The 22,727-nt window shown below is 42.5% G+C and overlaps 5 protein-coding genes across 7 annotated transcripts in view; 3 read left to right on the plus strand and 2 right to left on the minus strand.

The window, feature by feature from the left end:
• The first annotated feature begins 2,786 nt into the window (after positions 1-2,786).
• Positions 2,787-9,229, plus strand: LOC131878540 (HEAT repeat-containing protein 1-like). Its single transcript, XM_059224542.1, has 2 exons — positions 2,787-8,897; positions 8,965-9,229. The coding sequence occupies exons 1-2, from the start codon at positions 2,925-2,927 to the stop codon at positions 9,163-9,165; spliced, it is 6,174 nt and encodes a 2,057-aa protein (XP_059080525.1). The 5' UTR covers positions 2,787-2,924; the 3' UTR covers positions 9,166-9,229.
• Positions 9,230-10,510: 1,281 nt separating this feature from the next.
• LOC131878688 (DNA-directed RNA polymerase II subunit RPB9-like) lies at positions 10,511-12,556 on the plus strand. 2 transcript variants are annotated; one of them, XM_059224771.1, is made up of 4 exons: positions 10,511-10,709; positions 11,055-11,294; positions 12,066-12,161; positions 12,363-12,556. In XM_059224771.1, the coding sequence occupies exons 1-3, from the start codon at positions 10,653-10,655 to the stop codon at positions 12,147-12,149; spliced, it is 381 nt and encodes a 126-aa protein (XP_059080754.1). In that variant the 5' UTR covers positions 10,511-10,652; the 3' UTR covers positions 12,150-12,161; positions 12,363-12,556. The 2 variants fall into 2 exon arrangements, with proteins under 2 accessions (XP_059080754.1, XP_059080745.1); XM_059224762.1 differs by lacking the exon at positions 12,066-12,161 and having other exon boundaries at positions 10,514-10,709.
• A 523-nt stretch (positions 12,557-13,079) lies between these two features.
• Positions 13,080-16,806, plus strand: LOC131877573 (serine-threonine kinase receptor-associated protein-like). Its single transcript, XM_059223316.1, has 4 exons — positions 13,080-13,442; positions 15,218-15,749; positions 15,822-16,068; positions 16,126-16,806. Exons 1-4 carry the CDS (start codon positions 13,283-13,285, stop codon positions 16,216-16,218), a joined length of 1,032 nt encoding a protein of 343 aa, XP_059079299.1. The 5' UTR covers positions 13,080-13,282; the 3' UTR covers positions 16,219-16,806.
• LOC131877655 (cytidine deaminase-like) lies at positions 16,682-19,795 on the minus strand. The gene is made up of 3 exons (XM_059223435.1): positions 19,633-19,795; positions 18,054-18,307; positions 16,682-17,036 (listed from the first exon to the last, which is right to left on the minus strand). The coding sequence occupies exons 2-3, from the start codon at positions 18,282-18,284 to the stop codon at positions 16,815-16,817; spliced, it is 453 nt and encodes a 150-aa protein (XP_059079418.1). The 5' UTR covers positions 18,285-18,307; positions 19,633-19,795; the 3' UTR covers positions 16,682-16,814.
• A 474-nt stretch (positions 19,796-20,269) lies between these two features.
• Positions 20,270-22,727, minus strand: part of LOC131877341 (uncharacterized) — a 3,728-nt gene continuing 1,270 nt past the window's right edge. Inside the window, exons 1-6 of one of the 2 annotated variants that reach the window (XM_059223004.1) lie at positions 22,279-22,665; positions 21,798-22,213; positions 21,515-21,730; positions 21,091-21,387; positions 20,762-20,985; positions 20,270-20,664 (exon numbers count right to left, since the gene is read on the minus strand). In XM_059223004.1, coding sequence (XP_059078987.1) covers positions 20,442-20,664; positions 20,762-20,985; positions 21,091-21,387; positions 21,515-21,730; positions 21,798-22,213; positions 22,279-22,363 — 1,461 coding nt within the window. In that variant the 5' untranslated portion in view covers positions 22,364-22,665 and the 3' untranslated portion in view covers positions 20,270-20,441. Of the gene's footprint in view, positions 20,665-20,761; positions 20,986-21,090; positions 21,388-21,514; positions 21,731-21,797; positions 22,214-22,278; positions 22,666-22,727 lie in introns of those variants that run through there. The other variant, XM_059223085.1, reaches the window with a different exon arrangement.

Raw genomic sequence — 22,727 nt, forward strand, 5'->3', positions numbered from 1 at the left:
GACTCAAAATATCAGTTCTCATCTTTACCAATCTCATTAGAATTCACCAAGGGAAATCTAAAGTCATCAGAACAATGCAAACAATACAATCTTGAAACTATTTCTAATTCACATTTGCCAGTCACTAATCCTTCATGAGTTAAGGTTTTAAATAATCAAAATTAAATCACATGTTACGGAGAAGATAAACAATCTTATTTTGGTTGATGAATCAATGCTCACCTCCACTCCAGGAACACTCACTAAGACGTTAATCATTTAGGCAAAAAATGCAACAAAGGTGAAAAATATGCAACAAATATGCAGAATTGTGCAACAAATATGAAAAAACATAATATTTGAATAAACTTTTGATACAATATGTCCTTTGAACAGAAGCAGCTTGCATCATAACAAACTATTTGTGCTGAAGTCGTGGATGAACAATGTTGCATTTGAAAGTAAGCATGCCATACAAACGGAAGTATATCTTTCTTTCACTAGACACTTGGGCTATGCACTGAAAAAAGTGAAGTACTTGGAGCATTTTTTTTGAAAGCTCAAGAGATGTATGGTTGAATGGCAGTGTTGTCCAAAAAGCAAGATGTGGTTAATATGCCATCTAGGCAAAAGGCATGTATGATAATTAGAGCCGTAAAAAATAGTCGCATAAATTTAGCAAAATAGCGTTTAAAAAAGCTGGTAAAAATGGCGAAATAGGTGGGAAAATAGTTGATAAGATATGCGGAAAACAAGCATTGAGTGGTGTATTTCTAGAGCTTTAGGTACAAGAAGCTAGATTGCCAATTTAAGACCTCTGGACACTAAGCAAACAACAACTGGCCCCAAAAGGGAGCTAATTTGGAAATTGCTTTCCTAAAACTTCCAAACTTAAATGGCCTTCTCTCAATCTGGTCAACCAAAAGAAATTGTTATTCATGTTTATGTAAAGCTTTCCATCTATATCAGGTTCAAGTGGTCTTGGACAGTAGGCTTCAATACTGCAGTTCTACGCCGTGCAGCTTTGAGCTTGGTTCTGACAACTCCCTAGTACTACTCTAGTATGCCCTAGCTCACCCTGGTTTGAAACCACTTTGAAACATTACAACGTGATCTCGACGTTCGCCTTTTTTTGCGTTTGGTTGTGTTTTGTTTGCTCTTGTAGCGTTGAACGAAGCAGGAACGTTTGAGACGAAATGCGGAAAATGGACGAAAATGTGTGAAAACGGCAAAAAAGGTGGAAAAAGTTGAATGGATCCCCAAATAGTCAAATAGACCCTAAAAAGTCGGAAAACGTGTTAAAAAAAGCTATTCGACTTTTTTTTAACAGCTATAATGATAAAAGAAGCAAATATGATGAAATGGCAGAAGATATTTTGTTCTTCTTTTTCAAGAAAAAGTGGTAAAAGCAATGGAAACTCAATTTTTGAGCCAAAGCGGTGAAAAATGCAACAAAAGGCATATAAAACGAAATAATGCAAATAGACTGAGAGTAATATTGCCTTGAACGGAATGAAATTTTGCTCAATGGGCTTTGGGTCAACATCTTTGAACACCCCACTTGTAGACCATGGAGGTAAAGCAAGTCTTGTCCATGAAGAATTTGGGTGTAGCCTTCATAATAGAAAGTTTGATGAGCATATCCAGCGAAAGGTGGGTAAAACTTTACAAAAACATGAGGTGGTATATATTGGGCAGTTAAGGTCAAAGATAGTATCCCAATGCTGACTCTGTACCACTCAATTGTTCAGCCTCATCTTGAATATGCTTCACCCATTTTGGCTCCAATGAGATCAGCAGATTTAGAAAAGGTCAAACAAGTCCAATGGCTTTCACTAGGAACATTAAAGAAATGAGAGAGCTCTCATATCAGGATAAATTGATAAAGTGGGGACTGTATAGTGTTCAGAGAAGGTACAAAAGGTATCTGATACTGTGCGTTTTCAAAAGTATCCTGTGCTTTATCCCAACCCAGGTTTAAGGGTCATTTGTGGCAACTGTAGAGGCTAAATGTGCATATTGAGAGCACCTTCAAGCCCTCAAAAATCCAGGCTACTTCAAACAATGAAGTCCACCTCTCTTCTTTCTTGGGCTCCTTCATTGTTTTATGTGGTTCCTTCTAGCATTCGTTACAGAGACGTTGTTGATACGGTAGCATCTTTCAAGTGGGACTTAGACAAATTGTTGAATAGCATTCCAGATTAGCCCTACATTCAAGGACTAGCTCCGTCTGCCAACTCAAGTTTCTCGCTAGACCAAAGTTAAAAGGTGAAAAATGGACGAAATATGATCTTTCATTGTACTGGTACTGATGATTACATGTCTTCTTGCGGTTAGAAGAGCCCGTGAAAAACCAAATCAACCAACAAAAGTACCAGCAGTGGAATAAGGGCGTTTTTTGGACAGCCCGTTAATCCCACATTACTTGCACTTTTGAGTTCTGAAAGGAAGAGCGTACGGGTAAATATTCAAAATACTTTCACTTTGGCAATTTGACTTTCAATCTTCTCAGACAGTCAAAGGTAGTAGAGACGGTAGAGGAGCGAAGATAAAAAAATATTGAATGTCAAACTCATGAGTTCGGCTCGTTGAGCAGTCTTTGTGCCAAAAGAGCAGAGGCCAGAAAAATATTGGTCAAACTCATTCGAACCCTGCCCCTCTATTCATAGGCCCAAAATGAGATCTTGTTCAGGTCTTTAATATGTCATTCGGACGTCGATCATCCATCATTTCGCCTAGGCCTCATTTCCTCTGTCAGTTTCCTTGCATCCGTCTTTCAACATCGTTTTCGAGCTAATTCTTATGGCAACACTGTCCACGTGTGTTTCTGTCAACAAAGTTAGCGTGGAGCAAAAATAAACACACTTGATCTTTATCCTTGTTCCTTGACCGTGGATGAAATTGATGGTTCTCAGAGTGGATTCGTGTAAGAACTAAATTTTAGGATGACGACCTCTTTGTCTCGCCAATTAGAGCGGCTGAAAACGCCATTGACGGCCTGCAATCAAGAGCAGGTGCTGCATGGCACGGCCCCCAGTTTGGTGGAGGATGTGGCCGGTTTGGATCCCAAGCGCCTCCGCCTGTTGGCCTTGGAGGCCTTTGACCAACTCTCCACGGACTGTCCGGCTTTGTACCCTTTCCGAGCTCGTCTTTTCCCCGAAGATACGGATGAACCCATGGAGGTCGATGAATCTGAGGAGGATAACGAGGCCCAAGATCTGTGCGATGTCTACCTCATGTTGAGTCATGCGGCCCTGCGGGCGCCAGTCCAGTATTTGCTGCAATATCTACTTACGGTTCACCAATTGCACGCCAAGGATCCCGAGATGTTTCTCTGGAGCCTGATGCCACATTTCGAGTTCAAGATCTTCAATTTGGCCGTGACCGCCGTGGTTCAAACCCTGCCCAAGGGCCAGTATCCGCCTTGGTTGAACGGATTCTTGCAGGCGTGCCATCCGGCCACTCGGGTGGGATTGAGGAAGCATGCTGCCCGGGACAAGGGCTTCTTTAAGGTGCTCTGTCACCTTTTGAACCGCACCCTCAGACATCGCGCCCGTTATCCGGACGTGGATTACGATCGACACGCTCATTTCTTCGTCTCAGTCGTGACCTCCGCCTTGGATTCTGGAGTTACCATCGACGAGCATCACGTTATGGGGCTTATGCAAGTGATCGTGCCTTGCTTGAAATCCAATCATGGCGAATTTCGGGCCACCGGCGCCACTTTAATGGCCCATGTTTTGCCCAAGGTCACTTTGAAGGCCAAAGTCGTTCAAAGGTTGTTGAAGGTTATTCGAAAATGTTGCTCAACAAACGTAGATTTTGTCAATTTAGCCTTATGGATGATCTTGGTCAAGAGCCAAATTGAGGCTGTTCCCATGGAAAGTGCGCTGACCTGCTTGGGCTTGCTAGAGGTCACTATTCGTGATACTTGGGAGGGAAAATCGGGCCGTAACAATCCCGAATATCATAAGAAAATGCTAGGGGTTCTAGCTCTGCTACTGAAACGCATTGATATGGCTGATGAGGAATTTTCCAATGGTCAGGACGCGCTGGTTCTGTTGGATTTGATCCATCATGGGTTGGGCTTGATTCGGCCCGACTTGAGTTTTGGTATCATTTTAATTCAAACGTTGCGGGGAGCCATTAATCACATCAAGATGGAGAAGGACACATCACGTTCTGAACAAGTACGCAAGTGCAAAGACATGATGGCGTCTCTGAAGACCATGTTCCCGGAACAGTATCTTCAGTTCTCCGGCCAAGAAATGCAGGAAGGCGATATCATGTTTTTGGAAGGCACCGTTGGAGACTTCCCGTCTTCTGATGAAATCGCTGCCAAGAAGATTTTGATGGACAATCCTTTGATCGCCGAGGTTCGTGGGGTTTACTTGGAACTCCAACGTGCTCAACAATCCCCCTTGGTGAAAGAAAATCTAAAAACCCATGCTGCCTCCGTCAAGACGTTATTTTCTTCTGTGAGCCCCAGATTTCTCATTCTACAGATCACGGCCGAAGAAATGACCAAAATCACTTGCAACTTGATTCGATTATACTGCCTTAAACCCAAAGTGGTGTCTAAAATAATACCATTCATCTGCTCAGAGGAGTTCAACACGAATACGGCCATTCAAAAAGAACTGAAAGCCCATGGTATTGAGGTTGATTTGCTCTTGTTGCAATTCTTGATTCTTCCCTCTGATGATTACAAGGTCGTTCTTGAGGCGAGCAAGAAGACTTGGTTCTTTAAAAACACGGAGGGATTGACCCAAAGCATCCTATTCTCTCGTCAATGCAATCTGAAAAAGCCGTACCAAGATTTCAACAAGGAAGTGATTGAGAAACTTGAAAAGAGCTTGGATGCTTCCAAGTTCATTAGTCTTTTGGATAAAGTGGGCAACTCTTTGGTTCTACAAAGTCCAGGATTGATCACGTTACTTCTTCTCGTGGCTTCCTACCAACTAAGCCATGCCCGTAAAACTACCCGAGACCACACAGCCGACGAAGTCTTGCAGTTATTGCGAATTTGTCGAGATAAGCTCGATTGCGAAGTGAAACAACCACCTCAAGAGGCATCAAATGAAATCATTGGTCAAGCTATGGAAGCTCAAATCGTCATTGATTCAGCCAAAACCAGAACCATCCCGGTCAAGGCCATTGATTATGCTTTGGAGAGCCTGCGTAATGTGTCGTTCAGTGAGCTGATTGCCTATAAGATGTTCTACGCCATTTGTGCTTGGAAAAAGCTGAAACACAAAGTCATCGTCCAAGATATATCTGACATCTTATTTTCGTCGTTGGACAAGGATGGTCGATTGGATGTCTTCCTCTCAGGATTGCTCACCAAGCCTACTGACAAGAACTGGAATGAGGATTCCAAAACCAACTCCAGAATTTCCCCGGCCATGCAAGATTTTGCCCTAAGAGAATTGAAGACCAGATGCTTGAAAAATCCCGAGATGAAGAAACAAGTATTGGGATCCAAATCCAATATTTTGCCCCAGCTTTTAGCCATCTTGGCTGGAGAATCAGCCAAAAGACGAGGTCATGCCATGGGTATTCTGGATTGCTGCTACGACGCAGCAGCCTCTGATGGAAAATCTTTTAAAGGATTCGCTTTGTTGGTCCACTTTTTCAGGGATAATCGGGCCGCATTTCTGGGCGATCCGGAGAACATCCAGACTTTGATGGCCAAGTTCTCGAAGCAAAACAAGAACAGCCTGAAAGTTTTGCGATGCCTTTTGGAGTTGGTGCTAGATTTTCAGGTTATGGGTGGTACAGCGGTATTCCTTACACCGTTGTTCGCCAAGGAGGATATGATTAAGATTTGTGAACACGGATATTCGCTGTTGGAATCGAAGACAATGAAAGTGGACGGGGATGAAGATGTTGCAGATGAAGAGAAGAAGAAAACCCAAGCTTTGGTCAAGATCGTAGACTACTTTTTGCCAACTATCTTATATTTCACCTTAGAACCCCAGTGTTGGAACTTTTTAGATCGTGTCTTCCAATCTTCTTTACCTGTGGATTTGAATGGAAACCAGGTTTCGCTGGGGTCGTTGGCACTTCACGCGGCAGGAAATGCTGAAATTACTAACCCAGAAGTCATCCTGCCCATTTATGATTTGCTCATTGCCTTTAGTACTGATGTACAGCAAAGCGACATTCTCATCGAGGCCAAAGCCTTAATTGGCACCTTTCCTCTGAACGGAGAGCATATCTTGAATAAGTTGAAAAATATCTGGGGACAACATTTCGAAGCGGATATTGCCTTGTCTCGCACATCTGGTCGAGGCAGGTTCTCCGAGATCTATGGGAAAGATTTCCCGGTCTCGGAGAGCAAGTTAGTCGAACAAAAGTGGAGCCGAACCTTCTTTGTCTTGGAAACTGGTGGAAAGGCGTTCGGCAAGGAAGGCGAAAAACTCCTGAAACCCCTCTTTGCCCTCTTGGGCAAAGCTCTTGGACAAAATGAGTCGACAGAGACATCCTACGCCCTTGACCTGATCCTTTCCCAGATTCATGAGATTCTTGATAGTAAATCAGATTCTGAGCTGAGTAAATTGGAAGCAACCATGGTCAATCCCGAGTTATTGGTTCAATGCATTCGGATTTGCGCTAACCCTGGTACTAAGAGCGTGGCTTTGCTCATCCTGGCCAAGGCTTCGACTTTCAATCCCGAGTATGTACTCCAGAATAGCATTCAGATATTCACGTTCATGGGCACCCATTTCCTGAAGATTGACTCCAAGCAGAGCTTTGATGTGGCATGCCAAGCTATTGATATAATCATCCCCCATATTCAACGTGTTTGCCAATCCAAAGGTCCCGACAAACTCCATGAAACGAGCTTGTCAATCATTACCACTTTCGTGGATGCCTCAGTAGATATGGCCACGCATCGGTTCAAGATCTTCCTCCACAAACTGATCAAGTGTCTAGGAGAAAGCGATTTTCTATGGGTGGTGACCTTGCTCTTGTTGAAGACCGTTGGGAAGAAGAGGACCATCATTGAAGGTCAAAAAACCAAGACCATGAAATTCAACCAGAGCGAAAAGTTGCAACAGATCCAGAGCTTATATTCCGAATTCTCGGCCATGGTGCAAATCGAATCCGTGTTGAGGATGATGATTAATTTGAAAAATGACAACAAAGAAGTTCGAAAGATGCTCAAGATTGGCGACCCGAAGGACGGCCAGACTGCAACTGAAGAAGGATTGAATAGTGCGAATGAGTACGATTTGATCCGATTGAAAATGCTCAATTTCGTGTCCAGTCAGTTGTCTTCCAAGTATTTCATCAGACAAGTGATCCAAGCTTTGGAGTCGGGCGACCAGATTCATCAGAATCTTCACCTTTTGATCCAGTGTTCCATTTTGAGCCTGGAAACTTACGAGAAGACCACCAAGGAATCTAGAATCCACAAGCATCTAATCCAATTGAGCGAGCGCATCTTGGAAGGGGCTCTAGGAGTCTTACCCGCCAAGGTTTTTGTGGCCTTATTTAACAACTTGTTGGCCAACGAGTTTGATACCGTTCGTAGGAAAACTCTGGAAGTGCTCAATGCCAAGCTCCAAGAAGGTGATGAATTACTCTTGAAAGAGGAATCTCTGCCCAATCTCCTTATGGCAATGACTACCTTAGCCACAGGGAAGGTGATTGTCAAAGGCCAGGAACTCGTCGAGTCCGAGATGAATCAGCAATTGGCCATCCTTGGGGTACGATCCTTTGCCAAGGCTGGTGGCTTCGACCATGGCGAAAGCCTGCAAAAAGTTGCCTCCATTCTCTCCAAAGCATCGTTTTTCAAGACCCTTCCTTCTGCCAATGTCAAAGCTTCCACCTTGTTATGCCTCTCTGAGATCTTTATGAGCATTGGACCTTTGGCTGTGGCCCATCTGATGCCTTTTGTCGTCTGGATTCTTGAGCTTATGGCGGATGTTGAAACGATTCAGATGAACCCGATCTTGTTCAACAGTATCATCTTGGCCATCCAGAAGCTCATGGAGAACTTCAGCGGCTTCCTGAACCCTCATTTCAAGAGCTTCATTGTGGCCACGTGCTCCTTGAGCCAGATCGAAGTAAACCCAAGCGATCAAACCCGACATTTGAGCAGTCGGATTCGAAACCTTCAAAGCTCCCTATCGCAAGGGATCCCGAGCCATTCGCTACTTTCCATCTGCCGAGATTGCTTCGATGATCTTAAGGGCCAAAGCGAATGCGTGAGTACCTTATTGAGTATATTGCGAGAAAACGTGTCCACTTTAACCAAGGAAAAAGCCATGGCCATTTCGGCGCCCTTCATGGACTTCTTTCTCCATGCTTTTAAATATCGCGAGACAATGAAGAAGAAGCTCCCGATGGAAAAGATCAATGAGGTCGAGACCAACATCATTGAGGCGTTCTTGGCTCTGACCCTGAAGTTATCCCTGGACGATTTCAAACCGTTGTTCTACAGGGTGTTCAACTTGAGCCTGGATGCGGCGGAGAGCAATATCTATGGCACGATCACTGTGTTCCATATCACGGTGGAAGTCGCCAAGAAGTTGAAGTCCCTTTTCGAGTTCATCAGCGAGACGTTGATTCTGAAGGCTACAAATGTGTTGAACCACTATTTTAAGGCGGAGAAGGTTATCAAGAACGAACGACTGGTGCTCCAACTCCTTTTATACATCATGGAATCCCTTCAAACCATCTTCACCTTCAATAAAATTGAGTCCATCCTCACGAAGAATTACGAGGATCACGTGAATTCTCTGCTTGCATTCTTGGGGTACGAGTTTTTCATTCCGGACCATCTTGACTTGTTCCTCAATGGACTTACGTCATGCCTATCCCAACTGGCTTTGAGCACAGAAGATGAGACCCAATGGAAGTATCTCAATTACAATGTGTTGCTCAACCTCCGCAGCTCATCCTCAGTGGTGAGTGAATGGTTTTTGAGTATATGCTTCATGTTCTTGATATATCCCATTCTCATTTTTATTTCAGATTCGATCAGCGGTGCTCAATATCATTACACAGTTTGTCGAAAAGAAAGGCGACGAGTATATGGGCGTGTTGCCGGATGCCGTAACTTTCCTCTTCGAGACGCTGGAGGATGAAGATCCCGAGATTGAGAAATCCAGCAAAAGACTCATTAAACGCATGGAGGAGGTTTTTGGTCAGTCGGTGGAGAGCTATTTTGTCTGAATATGAACCTCTTATTCAGTTAAAAAAAAATCGAATAAATTATCATCCTTCAAATATGTTTTAATGATAGTTTTTAGATTAGCGAAGTCTACGAGATAATACTGTATATTAAGCTCTCTACAAACAACACGTAGGCACACCTTATGCTGAAGGTTGCTTTGCTAACTTTCAAGTCATACCCTGATTTGATTAAAGATTTTTGAAGCCTTTCACTCAGGGATGACAAAAATCGCTTTTGAAGGAATTCCTGCCACTTTCTACCAAGTGGTCGAAAATGGCTTTTAATGTTTTCTCATCGAAGGCACCTTCTCGATGACAAAAATCAACTTATGACGTAAGGGTCGAGACACAATTTTGATCCTCTTGACCAAAGTATTGATTTTTTACTATCTCAAAATATTATCTTTTTTCCCTCAAAAAGTGCAAAATATTGCTTTATATGTTACATAAACATTAGGCATTCAAAACCCTATACTTTTTCGTGTCTAATTGAATAAATTCAGCTCAGGATTGAAGTGGGACTAACGCTGGGGCGAGTCCTGCAGAGGGCTCGAATCTTTCATTGTACTTAAGTCGAACAAAAAGACTCATATTGCGAAATTTAAACCAAAGAATGAGATTTTTTTCACAAATCCGGACTTGAGCCTTTTAGAAAGGAATCTGACCCAAGTTTGGACACTCGTAGTGTAAAGCCGCCCTTACACTTTACAAAAGTAAAGAATTAAGGATTAAGGAAGTAAACTTCTCTGTTATGATTTATTAATTGACAAAATTAACTTTTATTTTGATGATGCCCAGCACTGCTCCCTAATGCTGACATTTGGGGTGATTTTACGTTGCTTACGCCAATTTCGAAATAATTTACAATATCATCAATGGTTCAGCTGGGAACTTGAAAAACCAGCTGGTTTTCATCTTAACTTGAAATGTGCAACTTTGCAATGTTGTGGAAACAATGTTAGAAAATAAAGATGTTGAAAAGGATAGCGAAAATTAGTTCCAATGTTTTGATCCTTTTGTACAATACTGTTATAGAATGAGAATTCTTTGCTTAATGGCTCATGAATTAACAAAAGCACTGGCTCTATGTATACTTGTGCACCATTTAAGTGCCATGTTGCTAATTTAATTTTTCAGAGTGATTCACAATTGCCCGATAGCCTCAACAAAAATGGGCCCTTTGCACTTATGAAAAATCATAAGTCTTGTAGTCTCAGGCTTTGAAGGGAATGTTTATGTGCCCTAAATGAGTAAAAATCCTGTATTTTATACATGACTCTTTGTCTCTTACAAATTCAAAAAGCCTCGAGGTTTCGCGAAATCTTTTTTCTATCAGCTGAATTGAATTTTGGGTTTCTACAACAAATAAACTAACTCAACCACAACATCCCTGAACTCGACAAACATTCAGTTGGCGTCCTAATCCGTAGTTGCCCAATCGAACCAAAATCGAGAGCGTGGGTTCGAGCACTGCACATACCTACGTGATGAATATCAGTGGTGTCGAACAAGGTCCCGGATTTGTGGGCATCCGGTTTTGTCAGGTACAACTTCGATTGTCGTGACTCCCACCGTTTCCATTTCATCTTTTCTTCATGATCAACAAGGGTTTAGCGTCGAATATTATGATTCCAATTTCTGCCCAATGCCGTTGGCCATTCAAAACGTTCATGATCACCCCAAGTCAGTCAGGTTGAAATGGCCTTTAAATCGAGTCAAAGGACGCTTAGCTAGGGATGGTTGTGGCTTGCCTTAGTTCTCTCCGGTTAGATTTTTTTTGTCAATTAAGTTAAGCAATTGCTGTAAATGGGTTAATGCAGTGTTTTATATGGAGATCATGTAGTAAACGTGGCCCTCAGAAGTGGAATCAGTCTAGTTTATCTCTTCAGGAATGTAACAACATGTTGTATCCCCGGGAAGACAAGGAGAACCGCGTGCTTTTGTATGCTTGTCGGAATTGCGACTACAAGCAATTGGCCCAGAACAATTGCATCTATGTGAACAAGATCATGCACGAAGTGGACGAGATCACCAACATCGTGGCCGACGTCATCGGTGACCCGACTTTACCGCGTTCCGAGGATCATCCTTGTCCTAAATGCAAACACCGAGAAGCCGTCTTTTTCCAGGTAGCTTATCCAGCTCTCTTTTTAACAACTACATACGACCATTCGTTGTATTATAGTTTTTGGTCCATTGCTTGAGTGCTTACTCGTATCCATGTGATTATCAGGGATGTTCAAAACGTGAAAATGCATTTTTTCGCTTTTTTGCATTAATTTGCGTTTTTGCCAATTCCACCGTTCTAGCTCTAAAAATTTACGTTTACCTGAAGTCTTCCCATTTTCCTTACAAACTGAAAATTTAAGAAAAATGTCAAATGATTTTTTTTTCTCTTTGGACTTTTGCTTCCTTTTGTTTTTAGCAACATTTTACCTGAACAGTTTGATTATTTAGGGTTTGGCACAACCTTTCAAGATCACATTGCTTCCATCAGCTTTCAAAATCAAGTGGCCTAACTATTAAGTAGAAGACTAGTTAACTCCAACTAGTTTCTACTTTACTCAAGCACCTACGTATAAAAGTATGGCCCGTAGCCAAATCATTCCAGATTTACCAAAACAAAAGTTGTTTTTTGTTCAAACTAGGGCTCTCGTTCTAACCGAAAAAGGGGTGCCTTTTCTAAGCCATGTCTCTCAACTTTTCCCCATTTTTCTCTCTATCAAAGAAAGAAACAGCAAAACCATGTGCATTTTTCTTTGAAATTATTTGCCTGGTCTAATGCATTTTTTATTGCATTTTTCCATGTTTTAATTGCATTATTTGAACCACCCTGGTTAATTATGCCCTACGAGTAAGCGCCCAGAGATGGTTGTTAGATTCATGATTGGCTTCATTAGGCGGCCAGTGCTCGGGTCGAGCATTGTATGAAACTCTATTATGTGTGCACCAACGTGATGTGCGGCCATCGGTGGACCGAATGATCAACCGAGAAGGCAGGTCTTTAATATGAAATGGAGTGTGTGTTGTGCTTTGAATATATTTTTGAATGCTTACGTTACACCATGATGAGTGATCGTCTCAAACTGATCTTGGCTTTGAGGCCTCATGACCTCGCCCGTGAATGAAACCGAGGGCATCTATGATCGGATTTGTGTTGGTATTTGAACCGTGCATAATACGTTGTTTCATTGCAGGCTGAATCCCGGCGAGCGGATGACGAGATGAAGCTTTATTATGTGTGCACCAACACGAATTGCAGTCATCGATGGACGGAATGAATTGGCTCAGCCATTCATACCAGAAAAACATTTGTTTGTCTTTCCCATGTACCTTTACTTTTTTCTGAAATAGATAATGGCAGCAAATTCGTGCTTCCTCGCTGATCGTTTGTGCGGAATCATTAACTTCTGTTTGGAAAACATGGCAAGAAACCGCTCTTAGTTCCTAGCTAGCAATTTAGGAAGGGCGATAAACATTTCGCAAGCAATTTCCAGTTTCCACCTTTCTTGTTTTTCAATGGTTCGCATTGGTTTCTGGTATTTCAAGGTTTATAGCCGGAAAGCGTTTAAAGCTAGCGCGTTTCAAGTATGCAAAGAATTCACAGGTCACCGCTAAAACAAAACAAAAGGCCAGACATGGGAACCCTGTTTCGTCTCTTCAAGTGTTGCCGACTTTGCCCTAGACGTTCTAGTAGGTCAGAATTAGTCACTCGTCCAGATTCTAGATCATGATTTAGTTATGATAGCAAATGAAGTCAATGAACAATAAATCGCGGTCACAAATGTCCTTATTTTATATTCTTACATCCTAACGTAATCTGATCATCTGACTGACTCCCTCACCACTTAGCCCAGTTAGCCTCATTTGGTCTTTTTACTCCACCCTCGTCTTCCTGCCTGGCAAAACTTGGTGCACGCTTGGGTTATTGTCTTCAGTTTCCATCAAACTGTGTGCTGGTGAGGTGCGTTCGTGCATTGGATTGTGGATCTTGAATTCCAGATCATCAAGCCCCTCGTTCTCGCTCGTGCCCAGCCCCCCCCACTCACCCCATCTCTCTCTATTTATTCCGGACTCAATCCCTCTATCCCTTCCTCTGCCCCCATTTCCCCCCAAGATGACTTCTTCTAGCACGATCACCACCTCGGTTTCGAGCACTACCATGCGTCAAACACCGCTGACCTGTTCCGGTCACACCCGACCCGTGGTCTTCTTGGCCTTTTCCGACCTGAACCCGGACGATGTGGCGGATTATTATTGTATCTCGGCCTGCAAAGGTGAGCGGCTTGGATGGCTAAAATGGCCGGGGTACTGTGGGGGCAGTGAGGGCCAAGTTCACCTCACCTGTGCCTTTTAAATGCGCTTAGGCCCAGTCCATGCGTGTCTGTGACTGTGTGTGTAATAATGAGCCAGCGAGACAGGGTCGGTCGATCTGGTTTGGTAGGAGTTGGTTGGATCTGGACAGGGGTGAAGGGGACGGTGGTAGTGGTGGAGGTAGTTGAGGTGACTGATACTGATCAAGGACAGGATGAGGAAGTAGGATGGATGATTGATAGACAGACAGACAGACAAGGGTGTGAGTATTGGATGTATCCTCATGTTAGTTGGCTGTGAGTAAAGGGCATAATACGATTGAAAACGTTTGAACAAAGGCCATGTGTAGCATGGATTACGTTGTCAGGCCTGTCAGGCCTCAGACTCACCTGGAATCGACAGGAGCTCTTAACGTGGCCATTCAACTTGATCGAGTTGGGATGGTACTTGACGCAATACATTTTAGCTTGAGATGAGCTTATGCTCTTGGTAGGTCGGAGATGATGTCTTTGAAAGATGTTTTAGAGAACATAGAGCTACGCCCAAAGGTTCAGTTAACCTTTGTGGAGATGTCATGACTTGGGCTCAAACTAATTTAGGACACGGCAATCATTGCCATTGGAGTAGAGTAGAAGCAAAATTATTCGTTCTTGCCTTGTATAGCTTTACCTCCTCTAATGCCTAGTAATAAGGGCAGAAATGATTGTTCTGCGCTGGCCGTTGAATAGATTGAATAGAGCGAGAAGGAGGAAAATGAGAGCTCTATTAAAAAGAGGGCAAAATGAAATTTGAAAAAAGTTAGGTGTACTTAAGCCTGTATTACTGGACTATGGACGGGAAATCCTAGTCTCGGAAATTGACATTTCGGATTGGAGCAAGTCTGTTTTGTTTTCTTCTTCAACTGAACAAATCGCAGAAACTTGACATTTCAATATTCAGCTCAATCACATGACTGAGTAAAAAGTAACGTTCCCTTACAACTCACTAAATTAGCCTAAACAAATTGAATTGAAATGGTAATTGATAATAAGAAGAGGGCTAATTCATTCATTCCGTGCCTGAGAATGTCCTGTGCGTTGACATTTTGATCGCTTTTGATCCAGTTCTTTGATGGAGCTGAAATTTGAACCATCTAATTATAGATGAACCTGCGATCCGTCTCATTTAAAGAAAAGGCAATGCCTTCAACTCACTTCCAAAATGTTAGATTTGGACCCAAGCATCCCTGTCCATTTTCACGGACCTCTAGAGAAGTGCACTGCGAACGGAAGCAACAAAGTTCCCATCGCCTAAACTGTTCACTTTATGCCAAATGAGCACTTACTTCGACCGCAAGATCTTGTTGAATAGATAAACTTGGCCAAATTTGAGCCCAAAACTCGGGAGAGATGTTCGAAGTTATGTAGTAAACGTTAAACACTACTTAAAGTTCGAATTTTCGGCCTGCTCTTGGTCAGCCCTCAGCCCTATATGCTTTTGAGAATGTAACTTTGACCTGAACCACTGTGTAAATGATATAAAAATGACCTGCCTTTAATTAAAAAGATCAACGTTTCTTATTTTATTACTTTGATTCGAAAAGTGGCTCAGAGTTGCTATGACCAAGGGCAGGCCGCCTTGACGGGAACTTCGGTCACAGTCCATATTTCTAGAAGTTCGTGCCATTTTCCAGTGCTTCATGTCTTCAGTAATTCATAGTCATGGCGTTAACGTGGTCTATATAATGTTGCATTTTCAGATGGAAAGCCTATGCTGCGCCAAGGTGATACTGGAGATTGGATTGGCACCTTCGAAGGCCATAAAGGTGCGGTTTGGGGTGTGGACTTGAATAGCAACGCCTCAAAAGCCGCGACTGGGGCCGCCGATTTCTCAGCCAAGGTCTGGAGTGCCGCCAATGGCGAAGAGGATTTCACGCTACAACACAAACATATCGTCAAGACAGTCAAGTTCTCCTCGGATTCCAAACATCTTGCCACCGGATCCAATGATAAGCTCATTCGCATTTTTGACCTCGAGCAACACGATTCTCCCCTGGCCACCATCACGGGCCACACTGGCAGCATCAAGCAAGTGGCTTATCGGGATGGAGATCGGCAATTGCTCAGTGTTTCCGACGATAAGACAATGCGTTGGTGGGATGTGGAGCGAACGGAGCAAGAGGTCCACAAGGTCACGTTTGATTCCAGTATTGGTGGCATTGAATTGGCCAGTGATGGCCGCACCGTGACTGTGGCTCATGGCAACAAAGTGTCCTTCTTCAATGCTGAGACGTAATGAATGGCTCTATCGAGTTAGGTACCGAATTTCATCTTTTAAATTCGATGCTTTTGTTTTTCTCTCAGTTACGAAAAGATCCGAGAGGTAGAGATTCCTTGTACCGTGTATTCCGCTTCCTTGCTTCTGGACAAGAAGATTTTTGTGTGTGGAGGCGAAGATTTCAAGTTGTACAAATTCAACTCCGAAACTGGGGCTCCCGTCGAGAACTTCAAGGGCCACTTTGGGCCTGTTCATTGCGTAAGATTCTCCCCTGATGGCGAGCTCTATGCCTCAGGATCCGAGGATGGAACCCTTCGTCTTTGGCAGACCGAGGTAAATCTTTTGAGTTTTCATATATTTTGACCGAAATTTACCGTCCCTCCATTTAAGGTTGGAAAAACATACGGCTTATGGAAATGCGTCGAGTCCGTGACTTCTGGAGAGGCCATGGCCAACAAGGCTGAAGCCTTGAGTGCGAGCTAAAAACCTTTACCACTCAATTCAATGTCACCTTTTCTTGGATTAATATCTCCATCGACCAAGAACGTTAAAAAAAAAGATAGAGAGAGAGAGAGCGAATCACACACACCCACACCGTAAACAACAAACCCACCCAGTCTTGATGAAAACTTTAAACCCCCTCCCCCTTTGTCGTGCCCACAGAAGATTTGGAGCTCCACTTGTCTTTGGGATACGATCTTATCAACTCTCTGCTCGCGATTGTTTTCCACGATCAAGATGAGAGAGCTCCTTTTCCAGCGAGTCGTTTGAGCTCAAATGACCTGTCAAAAATGGTCTTGTCTCTCAAGTGTCGTCAAGAATCGAGAAACCGGTTATTTGACACAGTGAGCAAGCGAGTCTCAATCAGAAACCCTTGTACCCAACGTGGCAATCTTAAAGTTACTTTTCTGCTCGATTTGTGATACCTTATGATGCCCCCTTTCCGTTAATGGCAAACGGTAATTATTTATTCATGTTTGTACTTATTTATTATCATTCGGAGAGGAAACCCTCGTGGTGTCCTTTCTACAAGAATAATTTTGTAATAAAGAAACGTCTTCCGACCAGTCACTCAAAGTTTAGTTGCCGTTGTGAAATCCAAAAGCCATCTTCTTGGGCGAAAAGCAGTCTGGCAAAAGTTGGTTAAGGTTAACCAATTGCACTTTATGGTCCAGGCGGACCAAGTAGATCTCAAGGTCCGGGTTGAATTCGCACATAAACTGCCGGCAGGCCCCACAAGGGCCTACGAACTCTTCATCGAGATCCGCCGCAATCGCAATTGCTTTCATGTCTTGTTGGCCCTAGAAAGTTGAAGAAAGAGTTGTAAAAGAGAGTGTTGAAGGTTTAAAAATCGAGTAAGTTGACTATCAATTTTACTTCCCAATTCAAAGTATTTGTGCCGATGGTGAAATTCAAAATATTAGATGAAAGAGCTTTTCTGGGATAGGTTTTTCAATCTTTTTGCTTTGGTCGATTGTCTTTCAAGGAATAATGTGATCAAAAGTAAGAGGAGTGACATTTTGATTCCAAGAAACTAAAATTGGTGTTTTTTTGACAGAAACTGCGTTAATGTCAAATGACGCTTATTTTAGAAGGTTCGAGTAAAAGCATTATCTATGTGTTATTAATGCTACTTGAATTCCAATCAAGGATACAAAGTGAAGATTTTTCAGTGCCTCCACTGCCAACAAAAAAACCTTTCTTGTTTACTCTACCACTCTTGTTTTAACTCTTGGCTGATATTGAATTCCTCAGTTTATAGAATAAAAAAACAAGTGAAAATATGAACAAAATTGGTGAATTTGCCCGAAATATCATTCATAGACTATCTGCCATTTCCAAAAAAAGTTCGTCATCCAATCATTCTTATGGTTGGTTGATTGATTTATTGAAGCCTTTGTAGTAAATTCAAGTCTTCTTTTCATTTATTTTTTTCAAATGTTGTGTTAAATGATTGAAAAAGTAGCAATCAAAACGAATCTTCAATCAAAGCATTGCAACCAAGTTCAGTGAAGAAGTCTTAATACTTAATGCAGTCTCTAAACTGTCAGGTCTGTCCATGTAAAAGTTACTATCGATGACCTTCCTTCGCAAACCATGTTTGAAACTGATCAATTATTTTCTGTTGAAATGGCACAGCTAAAACCGTTTTGTGAGCGATTAACGTCTAAATAGACCCTACAATCGCCAAATATGTATGAATAGACGCTGAGTCAGAATCACACCCAAAAGCAAGTCTCTATTATTGATCTTATAGCGAATTTTGACAGCCAATTTACTAGATCTCTTCAATGCGAGAGCTCAAAATCTGTTCTTACCTGAGAAACGGCCTTGACGCAAGCTGTTCGTTCGGCACAAATGGCCAAGCCGTAGCTGGCATTCTCCACGTTGCAACCCGTAATGACAGATCCGTCCTCGAGAAGAAGAGCCGCTCCGACCTTGAATTTACTGTACGGTGAATACGAGCTTTTTCGCGCCGTCAAACTCTCCATGCACAAATGCTGGATGGCCTTGGGAAGTTGGTCGAGGGATTGATGTTGCTTATCCATGTCGATGGGAGGTTGGAATTGAACTAAAGTGAGGAAAACGGAGTGTAGCTTATATCCTATGAATAGTTGCAACTCGTACGTGCGATCTTCCGGACCAAATTTTTATCGCCTACGGTGTGCACTTGTATCACGATGTGGTAAAGGTGTTGTTTTTGTCAATTACGTCACTATCTCCCTGATGCAATAAATTTTGTCGGGAAAACATATCATGCAAGTGATCTTGCCCAAAACGGCAAAGGTTGGCAATGTTGGCAAATATTATTATTTGATGGCAAATGAAGATATTGTTAGAAAACACTTTTGAAGAAAAAAGGCAGTTAACTCAATCCTCGGCCACACCTTCTTTGTCCTATTCCCTTTTTGGAGTAACAATTACCTCGAAAAAGAAGAAACTGGGAAATGAGACAATGCAAGTCAAAACCAAAAATTTCATTTGATGACTAGTTAAAACTAGTATGCTTCAACAATGTTATTATACATTCTCCAGCATTCATTAAACACAAAATCAGGGACTTGATAAAGGAAATAAAAAATGAAAGGAACGTATCTTTTGACAGGAAAAGTTTTCCTGACGATTGTCTGCAGAGTTTGGTCATACAAACCGTCCGTAAGCCTTCTTTTAGGTATTTCTAGAAATAGACCAAAAAAACTCTCACATTTCCTTGCATGCCCCTCGTAAACTGAAGGGAAATTCCTGAACAGGGTGCCTCTTACGTTCTCGTTCGTTACATAAGAGGTCAACAGGACTCTCCACTGTTCCCTACCTGACCATCTTTAAAATGCCTGCACACCACCACCCGTACTTCCAAATTGAGATCTGATGGAATCACAAGATTATAACTTGTTACGTGATGTTCAACAGCATTTTCGAATACAATTGAGGTGATTCTCCCCTCCTGCAAATCTTTCAGAATTATGAGACCGCTTGGAAAAGAAAAGATTTTGCCCACGATTGACAAATTTCATGATGAAAATCCATGGTACAATGCCTGTAACTTGGAAACCCTTTGACAGTGCCGAAATAAAGATGAACGCCCCCGATAAGAACATAAAGGACACGTATGTTTCCGAGTCAAATAAGTACAAGCTCACAATAAAGCAATTATACGAAAGGTAAGCTCACAAACCCTGTCTAGAAAAATGATCACAAGTGTTGGGGTGATTCAGAAAATAAATGTCCTCAAATCAAGAACCTCCGGTTCAAACCGAGTTTGGATTAAAAAAATTGTGATTTCATGGTCCTTCGAAAATTTCTTGCCTTGTATATCTTCCCGTGTTATGGTTTGATTGCTACAAACTACCAAATTACGTATACTGATGATTTGGATCAGAGAATTGTTTGACTTACCACTTGCAGCACGGAGAGAGTCAGGCCTTATGAAACGACGAGCCCCTATTTCCGGCAATTTGTTGAATACAGTACAACTTTGTTGCACAGAAAGCACGGTAGTACAGCGCTCGATACTTATGCAATCACTTTGTGACCTTCCGTTGCAAAGGAACAATATGATACTAACAGAATGGCACTGGAGTTTCTAGTGGAAACGATATGATCGTACTAGTTCATTGTGGTACAAACATCCGAGTATTTCCAAACTCTGTCCTTAGCGGAGGACATCTTGTCTTTCCATGGACTGCAGCTAGTTTCCAGAAGTCAAAATAAAGAGACACAGAGGTCGAATGACATTTTTATCTCTACTCACCTTCCTTGAGAGATAATTTGAGACTTTCTAACAATTGCGAACCGTGACAAATAGTGCGCAAAGGTATGAGCAATTTGTCCCACCAAAACAAATTTAGGCATAAATCAAATCAATAGTATGAAAAAGGTACTCTTCCTCCTTGTCTTCATGAACAAGGTTCAGTCCAGACAAAATCACGTTGTTCTCGCCGTGGTCACTTTTGAAATTTTTGAAATAAGCTCTCAGACCCCAAGGGACAGATTCTAACGAAATGAATCCCCCAATTGAGCGCTCTCGCCCATATTTTCTCAAGGAAACTGTTCTGTATTTGTGGGCAAAACAACAAGAGTCAATACACAAGGGAATCAAACAAACAAACAACTCAAAATTGTCAAAATCCTCATTGGTAGTCGCATATCACATTCAAAGACATATTGCCAATCAACTATCACTAGATCTATGGTCAAACTGAGGCCTAGTCCGATTCGAGACGTTCAACAATGTGCATGATTTTTAGCAGGATTCTGTCCACTAGACTAGGCAAGACCTTCTTAACTCCAGCCACCATATATCCACTCATGCTGACTTTACTCCAAGGATTCAAGGGAATACTCGAATCGTAGGTGGGCACGTACTTAGACCTTGACGCACTAGACTTCAGACTGATGACGTGAACGCTCGAAGAGGTTTGCTTGAACCTGAAGGAAAAGCAGTGCGAAGCCATTCATTATTACAAGAGAGCGTCATAATGGCCAAATAAATTTGTCCACGCTCTAGCAATAATCGAATACGTACATGATTTCCAATTTGGGCAACTTGAAAATGGCCGACACTCGGCCTTTGAAGGGAACTCCAGGCCCAGCCACACAATTAACCGAAGTCGAAATGCGGGGTAAACATAGTGTCGCCTTCCACTTGTTTCCCCCAAAATACTTGTGAATCGGACCACAAATCCGGATATCTGAGATCCCATAGAGAGTCAGGTTGCGGTAACTTGCCGATAAACCCTTACTTGTAGCCTTGAAAAGAGTAAGAACATTAGTGGAAATTCGACCTCTAGTACGTCAAAGACATGAGGAGTCGAGGATACACCAGCTGGGTCAGTTAGAATGGCAAGCACTCACAATAGGATCGGGGACATTGTCTGTGAAGTGCTTGAGGAATGTTTCCAAGGATTTTCTAGCATCGCTGGTGGTTCGACTTTGATCTTCTTTTTCGGTTTCTCCCGAGTACGGATCGTCTGACATGTCATTGCTTCGCAAGTCTTTCTTGATGGCGTACGCCTCGTCTGATGAAGCCGCTGATTTCAAAATGTTCTCGGGGCTTAAGGCCTCCAAAACTTGATTCAATTTTGATCGATCTCGATCAATCAAAGCTTTTTGGATCTCGTGGTAAATGCTCTCCAACTTCTCTTTGCTCGGCTAGAAACATGAAGAGAGAACTGAATTTAAAGAGGAAACCTATTGATCACTTTCGCTTGAATGGAGTAGATTTGCTTTGCTCGAACAAGCCAGTTCAGAGACAGCAATTCCCAATTAATGTTTTTACCTTGTAGATGACAGTCACGTTTGTATGTTTCTCGTCCATTCTGTCGTATCGATCCTCGGGTTGATCCTCTTCTGGTGTTTGCCGGGCGTCTTCGATCCCCATTTCTTCAATGATGTCTTCATCACTCGAGTCGAAACTATCGTAACTCGCTTTACCTTTGTAGCTTCCCCAGAATTTGCCGCTCATACCTCCTCCAAACACATCAGATTGCAAGTCCTGGTCCAATCATATTTTCTAATCATAACCACATATTCCAAGAAGGCTGACTTAATATGTTACTTGCCTGATTATCGGCAATGGGGTCCGCTTGGGGATTGAATCCCAAAGCTGAATCACCTTCCAACAGCTTCAGATAATCTCCATATTCCCCTCCAAAGGTTCCTCCCATGGAAGCTGCTCCATCTCCTTTGGGAGCCCCTTCACTGGCTTCCATCAAGGCTCGAGCTATTCTGTCCATACTCTCTTCACCAGCCATCAGTTCATCCTCAGAGTCGTCTCCGCCCATCCCACCAAACATATCTGGGCCCATTCCCATCATGCCACCACCCTCACCACTTTCACTGTCATCGTCGCCCTCCATTGGTTCGCCACCTGGTTTGAAGCTGAAGGCCGAGGATCCCTTCAGTAAATTCATATATTGGCTTACATCCCCACCAAAGTCTGAGAGACCGGCTCTGGCATTGAATGGTCCTGTTGCAACTAAATATGAAAAAAGTTAGTGCAATGTCAAATAATGAAATAATTGTGGTGAATGCATGTCCTACTAATAACAGTGAAGGTCCAGAGAGAGACTTGAAGAGGACGCATTGTCCTCGAGAATGGACAAAGGGGAAGTGATGAGAGCAACATGTTGAAGCCGAAAGGTTTCTTTTGAACGACCCGCAATTAACATCAAGTGTGGTTTATTCGCCTTGGGTTTCCGTGAAAGGGGAGAAGCCTTATCCTCAGACAAACTGGTGTTAAATATAAGATGATCCCAAACACAATCCTTTGTCCCTTCATCCAGTATGCGAGAACCTAGATTCCACTTCTGAAGGAATGTCTCTCATTTGAGTGTGCTTATCTAAAGCCCTGTGCATAACCAAATATAGGATTGCCAAATTTGTATATATTTTTTATTTTGTTCAAGATTATGGATTGATTATCTATTTGAAAAGTATGGATTTATCTTGGCCATAAATCCACCGTAAACAAACTTATTCACTTTAACAAT

This window comes from Tigriopus californicus, chromosome 1, assembly GCF_007210705.1.
Source record: "Tigriopus californicus strain San Diego chromosome 1, Tcal_SD_v2.1, whole genome shotgun sequence".
In the NCBI taxonomy this organism is placed as follows: domain Eukaryota; kingdom Metazoa; phylum Arthropoda; class Copepoda; order Harpacticoida; family Harpacticidae; genus Tigriopus; species Tigriopus californicus.